The sequence below is a fragment of the Hermetia illucens genome, chromosome 3 (assembly GCF_905115235.1).
Source record: "Hermetia illucens chromosome 3, iHerIll2.2.curated.20191125, whole genome shotgun sequence".
Taxonomy (NCBI): domain Eukaryota; kingdom Metazoa; phylum Arthropoda; class Insecta; order Diptera; family Stratiomyidae; genus Hermetia; species Hermetia illucens.
In genome coordinates this window covers 14668776-14680413 of record NC_051851.1, presented here as the reverse complement: position 1 = coordinate 14680413, position 11638 = coordinate 14668776, and the positions used below count along the sequence as shown (strand labels likewise).

The 11638-nt window shown below is 44.3% G+C and overlaps 1 protein-coding gene across 3 annotated transcripts; it reads right to left on the bottom strand.

Moving 5' to 3' along the window:
• Nucleotides 1-399: 399 nt before the first annotated feature.
• LOC119652816 (protein CREG1-like) lies at nucleotides 400-9852 on the bottom strand. 3 transcript variants are annotated; one of them, XM_038057142.1, is made up of 5 exons: nucleotides 9717-9852; nucleotides 5256-5586; nucleotides 5070-5189; nucleotides 4931-5012; nucleotides 400-584 (listed from the first exon to the last, which is right to left on the bottom strand). In XM_038057142.1, the coding sequence occupies exons 2-5, from the start codon at nucleotides 5577-5579 to the stop codon at nucleotides 472-474; spliced, it is 639 nt and encodes a 212-aa protein (XP_037913070.1). In that variant the 5' UTR covers nucleotides 5580-5586; nucleotides 9717-9852; the 3' UTR covers nucleotides 400-471. The 3 variants fall into 3 exon arrangements, with proteins under 3 accessions (XP_037913070.1, XP_037913068.1, XP_037913069.1); XM_038057140.1 differs by having other exon boundaries at nucleotides 9600-9758; XM_038057141.1 differs by having other exon boundaries at nucleotides 5256-5582; nucleotides 9600-9756.
• Between the last annotated feature and the right edge of the window lie 1786 nt (nucleotides 9853-11638).

The window sequence follows — 11638 nt, the reverse complement described above, 5'->3', positions numbered from 1 at the left end:
GAAAGCCTCGAGATTGCGTCCAGATTAGGCATTTGATAGAGCTAAATGGCGGAACCGATCACGACGAGCCGACCCCGCTTGTGAACGGGACAAAGGCTAAAGAAAAAGGTTTATTTGAAGGTGTTTTTGCTAATGGGAGAAGTTTAGCTCACTGATTTTTTTCCCGAGGCTAGAATTACGGCGTCGTCTACACCGATAGTACCTCTATAATCGGTTTATGACATGTCGGTACGAAACATGCTGACATTGAAAAAGCCAGATTTGCGCCGGAAGCGCATCAAGAGCACTAATAAATAGCTGGATATCAAGCCGCGAGCTGAGCCTTTCTATCTGAAAAGTGCAATTTAAGAATTCTGTTTGTTTTTTTTTCAATTTTATTATGTAAAAAGTAAATACATGTTAATTTCTTGCAGCCATTTATATTTTATTGATATCAAATTGCTATCACTTTATAACGAATAACTAAGGGTCCTATTCTGAGGGAACCTTGTAATAATCTTCGGGGCTAACTTTATGTGGTCCACCGTACCAGTCCAATACGAAAATGTTCAATATATCAACGGTGCATAGGAAGAAACTATGAACTGTAAATAAAATAAAAGGAAACGATTTTAACCAAAAGTTAGAAATAAGTAAAATGAGATATGATCGTGAGGCTCACGAGGATACCAAGGGATAGTGATTACAAATAAGAGGATGAGAAATTTATTCATTTGTGAAATAGTAAAAAATGGAGTTGAGCCCAAAATTAAGTTTATGGTCCGCCTACTCGTATAAGGAAATTACGCAGGTAATTGGGTTATACGTTTTGGTAGCCTTCCAAATAACGCAGTAGATATCCATAATGCCCTCCACATCTGCTTTTAATGTCATTTTTTTGTAAATTCAAATCAGTGTTTCTTGTTCGAGTATTGGGTAAGATTACATGGTCGCCATAAATCCTGGTGGCTTAGCGCGCCAAGCACACCTACTGGCTATCACTGCCATTTTCTGGTAATGTACTTCAACTCCCTTCAAGACTTCCCTCTACTGCTCTGAGCCACGTAGCTCTAGGTCGACTCTCTCTGAATGTGTGACCTATTCACTGTTCACTTGATAAACACATTCGGTATCTGACCTATATACCGGCGAATTTCTTCATTTGAAATGATCTCAAGCCAGGGTGCTCCCCTCCGTCTCCTATACAGAGCCGAGGATCAAAACTGTGCACATTGTCGCATAATGATGTTGATATAATCGATACTAATAATCGAAACTAATCTCAATTGAGGTCTTCAGGTATTCTTTGACGTGCTCCATGGTTAATTTAGCTGCTGTATTTAAAAGAGCAGAGGATACGCAAACCCCCCTCTGGGTGTAGTACTCAAGACAGGTGCACTTTTCTAGAACTTTAACGATCATCAGTTTCTTCCACTCACTGAGATTAATTCTTCAGAAACTACGGGGGCGCCTTGTGGGACCATTAGGTGTAACACTGTACACCAGCTCTCCAGTCAGGAAGCGCATCTTTCACTGGCTGTCGAAGCAGTGTGCCGCAAGGGTGAAAGAAATACCTTCCAAAGGGTCCCTCACTACCAAACCTTGAAAATCAAACATAAGTGATGAAATCCTAATTGGGCATAATTTCTAGTTATAACTGCAGAAAGGCCACTATTTGTTCCCAACTAACGACATACAGTCAACCAATTAAAAAGTTGGACAGTTACTGCAATACACTTTGATGTCAAATATCTGGAAATCCAGATAATATTTTTAAATGAATTATTTAACGAAAAAGGACAATAAGCAATTTTCCTGTGACTCAAAAGCGTTAATTATTAAATATTATCATCATCATCATCATCATCAACGGCGCAACAACCAGTATCCGGTCTAGGCCCGCCTTAATAAGAAACTCCAGACATCCCGGTTTTGCGCCAAGGTCCACCAATTCGATATCCCTAAAAGCTGTCTGGCGTCCTGGCCCACGCCATCTCTCCATCTTAGGCAGGGTCTGCCTCGTCTTCTTTTTCTACCATAGATATTGCCCTTATAGACTTTCCAGGTGGGATCATCCTCATCCATACGGATTAAGTGACCCGCCCACCGTAACCTATTGAGCCGGATTTTATCCACAACCGGACGGTCATGGTATCGCTCATAGATTTCGTCATTGTGTAGGCTACGGAATCGTCCATCCTCTCGTTCGAGAGAAGAATCCTCTGAAAAATTTTTGGATCCCTACATGAGGATGGACGATTCCGTAGCCTACATAATGACGAAATCTATGAGCGATACCATGACCGTCAGGTTGTGGATAAAATCTGGCTCAACAGCCCGGAAAGTCTATAAGGGCAATATCTATGGTAGAAAAAGAAGACGGGGCAGACCCTGCCTGAGATGGAGCGATGGCGTTGGTCAGGACGCCAGAAAGCTTTTAGGGATATCGACTTGGTGGACTTCGGCGCAAAACCGGGATGTCTAGCGTTCCTTATCAAGGCAGCCTTAGACTGGATACCGGTTGTTGCGCCGTTGGTAATGATGATGATTTTTCATTTCATTTCTTTCTTTTTATTTCAATTCGATCATTTTATTTTTTATTGATTTCACTCATTTAAATTAAATTTAAATTTAAATTCCGCTATGGTGACGACACGTCGCCAGTGTCGTTGTGCTTTGGGTACTTTGAATTCGGGAGGTAGATCTCGATCACGATCACGGGCGAAGTCTGCTTCTCCTCATCGGCCTCGACGATTTGCTGTACCACCGGATGCACGTTTAACGCAACAAAGAATTAGGCTTGCTGGGGGCTTCGGCGACGACTACCCAAAGCGCAGTACCTCGTCGCCTTACAATATTTGACTCCATAAGCAGACGTTGCTTTCTGGTCAACACGGGCGCTGGGTTCTCCCTGTACTTTGTCCAAATATTCTAATACCGCAAAACTTACGCCTGACTACCGCGAACTCCTCTCCCATCCTCACCTATGGCTATAGGCGAGTGAACGTGAGTCTCGGACTACGCCGAACGTTTTCGTGGCATTTCGTTCTGGCAGAAATTAGCATCCCCATATTCACTTCCTGTGTCACTAAGGGCTGTTGGTGGACCTGCAGAACAAGGCCTCGGTAGATGCATTACTTAAAGTAGTTTCTTCCAGTTTGAAACAAGGTATCTGCAGACCTTTCAATAGCTGGTGGTCCTATCCACTTCATTTGGTCCCTAAGGCGAATGGCGGCCATGCGGTGTCTGAATGCTCAGACAGTTCCAGGCCGATTATGTTCTTACACTGTCCGATCTGCAAAATTTATTCAAAAAGTGCAAATGATCATTGAAGCGCCTGAGATGTTATGGTTTTTTTCTGATGAAAAAAATTTGACCAAGACCAAAAGGCCAACCGCAGAAATGACAGATTGCTCTGTTACAATCCTACAGAGGTTCCTGTTGTCATGCACACGAAGTCTCCAGCTACTGTTATGGTTTTGGGTGTTGTGAGCAACAAAGGACATGTCATGCCAAGCCATACATTTTTCAACAAGACTCTGCTGCTTCACACAAAGCGATGGCGACACAAGATTGGATGGCTGAAAATTTCCATGACTACATAACACCGAACTTATGGCCGCTAAGCTCCCCAGACCTTAATCCTCTGGATTATTACATATGGGGCGTAGTTGACCATGAAACCAACAAACATCCTCATAACATTATTTCTTCTCTGAAGGCTGCAATTAATACCGTTTTTGTCAATATGAACAAGGAGCATTTGATTCGGGCATGCAATCGTTTCCGGACCCGGATCGAGGAGGTTATTACAGCTAATGGAAATTTTATTGAACGAATTTATCAATATATAATAAGTTAATGTTGTGTATAAAATTCGTGAAGGATCATTCATTCATGTTCAAACTAAAAGCTAATTAGTTTTACTGTACGCACCCTGTAGTACAAGAAAACCTACTACTAAGGCAGCATATGCCAGCTAAGTATATTGGGCTTGTCATCTGATATAGAGTTAGTTCATGACCATGATCTAAAATACACAGCCACGGTCATTAAGGAATGGGTCCTATATAATGTCAAAAAAATTCTTATCCATCTGAGAGCCTGGATTTAAATCCTACAGAACACTTGTGGGCACAATTCGTATGTACGCCGCTTTGATGCCACAAACTCTTAAGACCATGACTGCTGTTATGAGAGCATGGAGGTAGAGTCCAGCCGGCTCAGGTCTCTAGGGCCAGCCCGAAGCATTCACGAAAGAAAGTAGCTCTCCCACCCTGCAGCTAGGGATATCTCTGAAGTCCTCAAAGAATGGTTTACCTAGTATCAGTAGCTTGAATTTGACTAATGCTGAGCAATCGCAAAGGAAGTGCTTGTAAGTTTCCCCCTCTCCTCCACAGCTTCGGCAATGGGAATTGTAAGGTATGCCGAGTCTGGCGCCATAGTCTCCTATAGGCCTTGCTTTCAATAGTAATGAAGAAAATCTTTTTGTAGAACAATTTAATAAAACGTACGACAACGCTGAATTTCGTGGCTTGATATGTGACGTTACATTGCACTACGAGAAACGCCAATAACCCGATGACTTGTGGTTAACATACATCAATTGTACTCTCGCTAATGTACAATAAATCCATAATTTTCAGGCTTGGATGTGCAAATCGCTTGTGATACCGAAGAATCACATTAATTTATTTAATTTTAACTTGACAAAGGTTAAATTCAAATGACCCAGTAACAGTGACATCACCAGGCGTTTAATCTCTACTGGTTTTTCCCAGTCCCAGTGGCTTTGTCAGTATTCAATCTTTAAAAAATTGTAATGAATAATTGAGCGTTCTATTTTTTCATATGTCAACAGAGCAGATTAATCTATTATTTTGTCATAAAAAACTTTATGCTTATTTTTAAGGCAGAGAGTCTACTTTGGTAATCACGAATCCAAACCTACCTTGAATCCATCGATTAGCTGCTGGATGGCGACTGATGAACGCAGCTTTTGCCTTTTTATATTCCTCTGTGGAATTATTGAGCTACACAGGAATATTTTCATTTAAATCAGTTCCAAATGTTTTTTAATGAATCGTTACCGCAATAACTTTCCCAGAAATGATAACTCGTGCACAGGTTGGCTCCATAGGATCCGTACTACTTTTAGTACAAGATAAATCCTGATCTTCAGAAATCATAAATGTGATTTTATTCTCCGCCTAAAATTAAAAAAAAAAAAACTCTCTATTTTCTGATATATGTAGGAGTATGTTATGGTCTCATACTTTAATATCATTTGCGGTGTAATCCAAATCAGTTAAATAGTAATAGATGTGCCCCGTAGATTTCTCGCCCTTTCCACTGTCCGCTATCGAAATTATATTAACCATGGGATATCCTTCGATGACTTGGTTCGTGGAAATAGTACCAGTTGCTGCCCAATTTGCTTTGTGTACTAATGTTCTGGCAACTTTTGCATGGTCAGTTGGTGGGCCGTTTACTGGAGCCCTATCTGCGAACACCACAGCCAAATTGTTTCTGTTGATGGCTATATAGCCAATGGCACTCTGCACGAGCAGCATAAGTAGAAAAGGCCGGTGATCTATCATGGTCTATCTAAATTAAATAAAAAAATAAAAAATCAACGATATTTTCTGTACACTCCTTGTGAAGTAAGGAACCACACAGTTTCTGTGTTCTTATGGTTGTATTTTTCAGTGAGATTCTGTTTCACTTTCATTATCATCACACTTAATGCTATGCAAGTTATAAGCTCACGTTTGCGATTCAAGCACAAACACGAATACAAACATCCATGACGACCGGTATTCGAATCCAAGGCAACGAGATTGAGAGGCTCACGCGCAGTCATTTAGGAAACCATAAGTCATCAGCTGACAACCAGCTTTCATATTTTTTTCTTGTCGTTTGAACAATGACCTTTCATAACCGGACTAATTTTAGGACAGCTCTACCTCGGGCTTAACTCCAGTCAACTCAGGTGATCATTCTACCTGTCCCCAGTATCTGCGATGGTCAGACAAAGTGCAGAATAATCTGCACGCTTTTCTGTTTCCAGACCTGAGTTCCAGCGACCTAGCTGTAGTCGAACTGGAGCAGGCATGGGCAAAGAACGAATATATTTCGTCGGCTTACATGGTTCACGATCGATCAGCTCCGTTAGAGCCATAGCAATAAAGACGGCCAACCTGTTGATAGGCTACGACGTCAATGCAAGGCATACGCTTTGGGGCAGCTCGGAACGCAACGAGAGAAGTGAGTTATTCTTTGGAGTTTGGTCAAGTAATTAAGAACAAACTCTCCGGTGCACAAATTGGCAAGATTGGCACCACAGACGAACTGCAGTCAAAGGTCGAGGCTCTGGAAAAGGCATTCGATACCGCCTTTAAAGTCTCGTGCCCTGCTAAATACAGCAAGAAGACACTGCCACCGTATTGTAATGAAAATCTCTCCTGCCTCAGGAAGCTTACCAGGGAAACCTTCAGCATGTGCTGCAGGCGTAAATATTGGCAGCCATACAAGGACTGCCTGAAGAAGTACAAGTTGACTATCAGGACCACCAAGAGGCGGTCTTGGTTGGACTATTGTCAGAACATCGAAAACACCAGTGAATCCGCGGAGCTCAGTAAGATTTTGTTCAAGGAACATAAGAGCTCATCCTTCTTAAAAAGCCGGAAGGCTCCTGGACGGAATCTTCTAGTGAAAACTTGGAGGTGCTGGTTCAAACGCACTTTCCCGCCAGCGAGGAGGACTATGAGTCAGAACCTTGTTTGGAGGGCCACCCCAGCTGTGCGAGACTATCAAATATGTAATTACCGAGCATAAGATCGGCTGGGCTATAAACAGCTCCTCCGCATATAAATCTCCAGGCCCAAATGGCATAATGCCATAATGCTACAGAAACAGCAGGAAAGGGTTGCGCCGTGGCATGTTGAGATTTGCCGGAACTGCATTTCTTTAGGATACGTATCACAGTCCTGGGGGCGCGTGGTTTTCATACCGAAGCGGACCGGCGCGGTCATGAGTCGTCATCTTAAGGACATCCACACAGTGTGACCAGTATTGGATTGGAGGGGTATCTTACGCATTGGATTATTGCCAAGCTAAGTACCAGGATAATCCAGTCGGATCTGGGAGGCAACCACTTGACCAGAGCTGTGAACAGAGGCACGCCCCAGGGTGGCGCCATCTCTCCGGTGCTCTGGTTAAAAGTAATGGACGAAATTTTACGAACATTGGACAGCAGCGGGGTGAAGGCGGTGGCGTATGCCGACGACTTGGTGATATTAGTGTCAGGGATGTTTTTGTCCATTATGAGCGACATCATGGAAGGAGCGTTGCGAAAGGTGTGCCTGTGGGCCGCAAGATGCGGACTCGGAATAAACCCAATCAAAACAGAACTGATGCTACTCACCACCAATACAAGGATACCTGAATTCCACCTACCACGGCTGAATGAACAAACATTGGTTCTTTCCTCTAATGTAAAGTATCTGGGTGTAATTCTGGATCCAAAGCTAAATTGGAGATTGAACATAGAACTGAGGGTTAAGAAGGTCTGTATAGCCTTCTATGCCTGCAAAAGAACCTTTGCAAAGAAATGGGGTCTCCGGCCGAATATGGTTCTCTGGCTGTACACCGCTGTAGTGCGTCCGATCCTAATGTACAGCTCTATTGTATGGTGGCAGGCTTTGAGCAAAAAATACAATAGGATGAAGTTTAATAGCATTCAAAAAACCGCGTGTGCAGGTACTACTGCCCGGCAGATGCTCTCAATGTACTCCTGCATCTCCTCCCCCTAGACCTCTACATTAAATACGTTATAGCGTGCAGTGCTGTCAGACTACGTGAGTCCAGATGCTGGGCAGCGAAGTCCTACGGTCACAGTAACGTCCTACACCAAGTACCTTGGTAAATCTGAACATTCCCCACGGACTATGCCACACCCAAGCTGAACTTTACGAGAAACTTTGTTGTGGACTTTCTGACAACGGCAGAGTGGAAGACCGGCGGCATGTTGCAAGGTTATGACACAGTATTCTTCACCGATGGACCAAAGATGGTCTGTGGACTCGGTGCGGAGGTTTTCTCGAATACACACAGTGCATCTGAGTCTTATGGTCTCCCAAGTTTCGCTAGTGTATTCCAAGCAAAAGTACTGGCGATACTGGATCATGATCCGACCCTCAAGCGTAGCATAGCCATTCTGACCGACAGCCAAACGGCCACTAAAGCCTTGTATAGAGCGACGACATCCTTCAGGCTGGTGGAGCAGTGCAGAAACGCGCTGAACAGTCTGGGCGGCACACTCGAGGTCACCCTCCTGTGGGTTCCCGGGCATGGGAGCATAAAGGGGAATGAGCGGGCTAACGGATTGGTCAGTCGGGGCTCCGCCTTTGGCAGTACTTCGGCGGATACAGTCGGTGCCCCCCCCCCCCCCTCAAGTACTTCCTCTGCGATTGCCCAGTTCTAGCTAGAATCAGGCTACGGGCACTGGATAAACCATTCTTGAGGACCTCAGAGAGATTTCTAGCTGCAGGGTGGGAGAGCTGCTTTCCTTCGTGAATGCTATGGGTTGGCTTTGAAGATCTAAGCCGGCTGGACTCTCCCTCCTTGCTCTCATAACAGCAGTCACGGTCTTAGGAGTTTATGGCATCAAAACGGTGCACCACAGCATAGCGGCCGCTAATACCTATCTGTTTACCTACCTATTCCAATTTCAGTCTGGTACTCTGTGTGCGTAATTCCCATTGATTTGATTCAATGCATATTGATAAAAGTAAACTTGCTCTCCAGATGCTTTCACAATCAATCTTAGTCTGTGCACAAACAATGTCGGGATTTTTTTATTATAATTTAAGGTGTGAACAAGTCAACTTAAAAGTGAGTGGCTCCAGTGAGCATAATTTTCTAACGCTAGACCATTAAATATTTACAACCGGCATTTAATGTATTCTCACACAATTGTTCAATGCATAATGAACACTCTTCATAGTCCCGATAGTATCCACTAGAACCATGTTTCGCGACGTATATTCTTATAGATAACGATATCGTGTTAAAGATTCACCTCGTATTCGAGTGGATTCCACACTTTCAGCTTTCATAATCAAGAATGAATGATCGTGCAATAGCATTACAGCTACAATGATAGATAAATATATGCTTTGAATGAAGTCTTCGAACTCTGTTTTGCGGTGCTGACAAAGCAAAATGTTTTAACATTGAACAGTTGCGACTGATCACGTACATATTCGAGCGACTCGTAGACAAGGAAGGAAGTTGCCAAAAATAGCAGGGACCGTCGACTGACCCGCAAGCTTCTTTGTTATCAGATGCGGTACCAAATCAGCTTGACCTCATGGACCATTCAGACATTATCACTAAATGGCGTCTTTGTTTCTAGTTAAATTAGTATCTATGCGTATATACTTTGTTGGAGTGAATACTGCGCAAACAAATTTGGAGGTGCTAACAACATCTGACCACCGCCACTCGAAGCAAACGACACAACCCCACAGTGAATGCTCCATCATTTGTTCCTATTGTTATCAATACGACATTAACTATGCACTTGATCTCAGAGGATCCTTAGCACCTTCACTTACCGCGTATACACAAACTTTCGATATAATCCAATTAAAGGCTTATCAGAGCGCAATTATTGTTAAACAGGGAAAACTAGAATTCCCTCTGCTGGGCACCGAATTCCTACTGTAACTTACGGTTTGCCGAACTTCTAGAGCAGACTGGGTTCCCCCGATCTCAGCTTGCTTATAAATAGCGAATACTTTCAACCCCGCCTGAGCTTCTCTTATCGAACGATTGCGCGAATTCGACTTGATTTGTTGTCATTTCAATTAGGTAGAAGAGAAATTGAAATCATTGGGAACGAGATCGAGATGAAATGGAACGATTCGATGAAATTATTCTGAGAGAAATCCCTTCGGGGAATAAATCATAGAAAGTTTTCAAAGCAGATTTGCATATTTGAGAGGTAGCGAGTAGTAGCTATGCTGTTTGCTAGTCACCACCAGCGAATCTAGGGTAGTGGTGAACAACGACAGGAATAAAGGAGAAAAACAACAATTTTTTATTTACAAAAAGGATGACTATGAACTTATAACTAACTTAGGGACTACCTTACCAGTTAAACTTAATCCAAGGTATATCATGGAACTTAACCTAACTTATCACTAAAGAAATAAATGTGCGAAAATATTTACAAATCATTTTGGAGGAAAGGGTAGGTAGGTATCAGTGGCCGCTCCGAGGAGCCCAATTAGCGCTTTGGTGCGCCGTTTTGATGCCACAAACTCCTAAGACCGTGACTATTGTTATATGAACAGGGAAGCAGAGTCCAGCTGGCTCGGATCTTCAGAGCCAGCCCGTAGCATTCACGAAGGAAAGCAGCTCTCCGACCCTGCAGCTAGAAATCTCACTGAGGTCCCCAAAGAATGGTTTACCCAGCGTCCGCAGCCTGACTCGAGCCAGAGCTGGGCAATCGCAGAGAAAGTGCATGAGGGCTTCCCTTTCTTCTCCGCAGCGTCGGCAATGCGAGTTGTAGGGTAAGCCGAGCCTAGCGGCATGGTCCCCTATGGGCCAGTGCCCCGTGCAGACCGCCGTAATCTTGAATGCATTTGCACGCGTCTGGCACAGGAGCTCTTGTGATCGGGCTATGTTATAAGCCTTCACCATCTCAGGCCCGCGGCAGCTAGGTAGTGCGAGTAGACTCGGCCCCGAGGGACTGCCAAGAGCAGAGCCTTGCCTGGCCAATCCGTCAACCCGCTCATTTCCCTCTATGTTCCTATGCCCGGGAACCCAGAGGAGAGTGATCTTGAGCGTGTCTCTGCACTGCCCCACCAACCGGGAAGATTTCGTCGTTAAGTACAAGGCCTTGATAGCCGCTCGGCTGTCGGTCAGAATGGCTATGTTACGTTTGGGGCTCGAATCACGCTCCAGCCATCGACAGATTTCCAATATCGCCAGTACTTCCGCCTGGAATACACTGGTGAAACCTGGGAGACCATACGACTTGGATACACCGTGTGTATTCGAGAAAACCCCCGCGCCGACTCCATAGGCCATCTTTGATCCGTCCGTAAAGAATACCGTGTCATAGTCTTGCAACACCCCGCCGGTCTTCCACTTTGTCCTGGTTGGAAGGTCCACAGCAAAGTTTCTCGTGAAGTTCAGCTTGTGTGTGACATAGTCCGTGGGGGATGCCCAGATTTCTTGAGGTATTTCATCTAGAAAGTTGCTGTGGCCGTAGGACTTCGCTTCCCAGCATAGGGACTCACGTAGTCTGACGGCACTGCACGCTGCAACATATTTGATGTGGAGGTCTAGGGAGAGGAGATGCAGGAGTACATTGAGAGCATCTGCCGGGCAGGACTGCAGAGCCCCCGTAGCACCTGCACACGCGGTTCTTTGAATCCTATTAAGCTTCGTTCTATTGTATTTTTTCTTCAAAGCCTGCCACCATACAATAGAGCCGTACGTCAGGATCGGACGCACTACAGCGGTGTACATCCAGAGAACCATCCTCGGCCGGAGACCCCATTTCTTTGCAAAGGTTCTCTTACAGGCATAGAAGGCTATACAGGCCTTCTTAACCCTCAGTTCCATGTTCAATCTCCAATTTAGC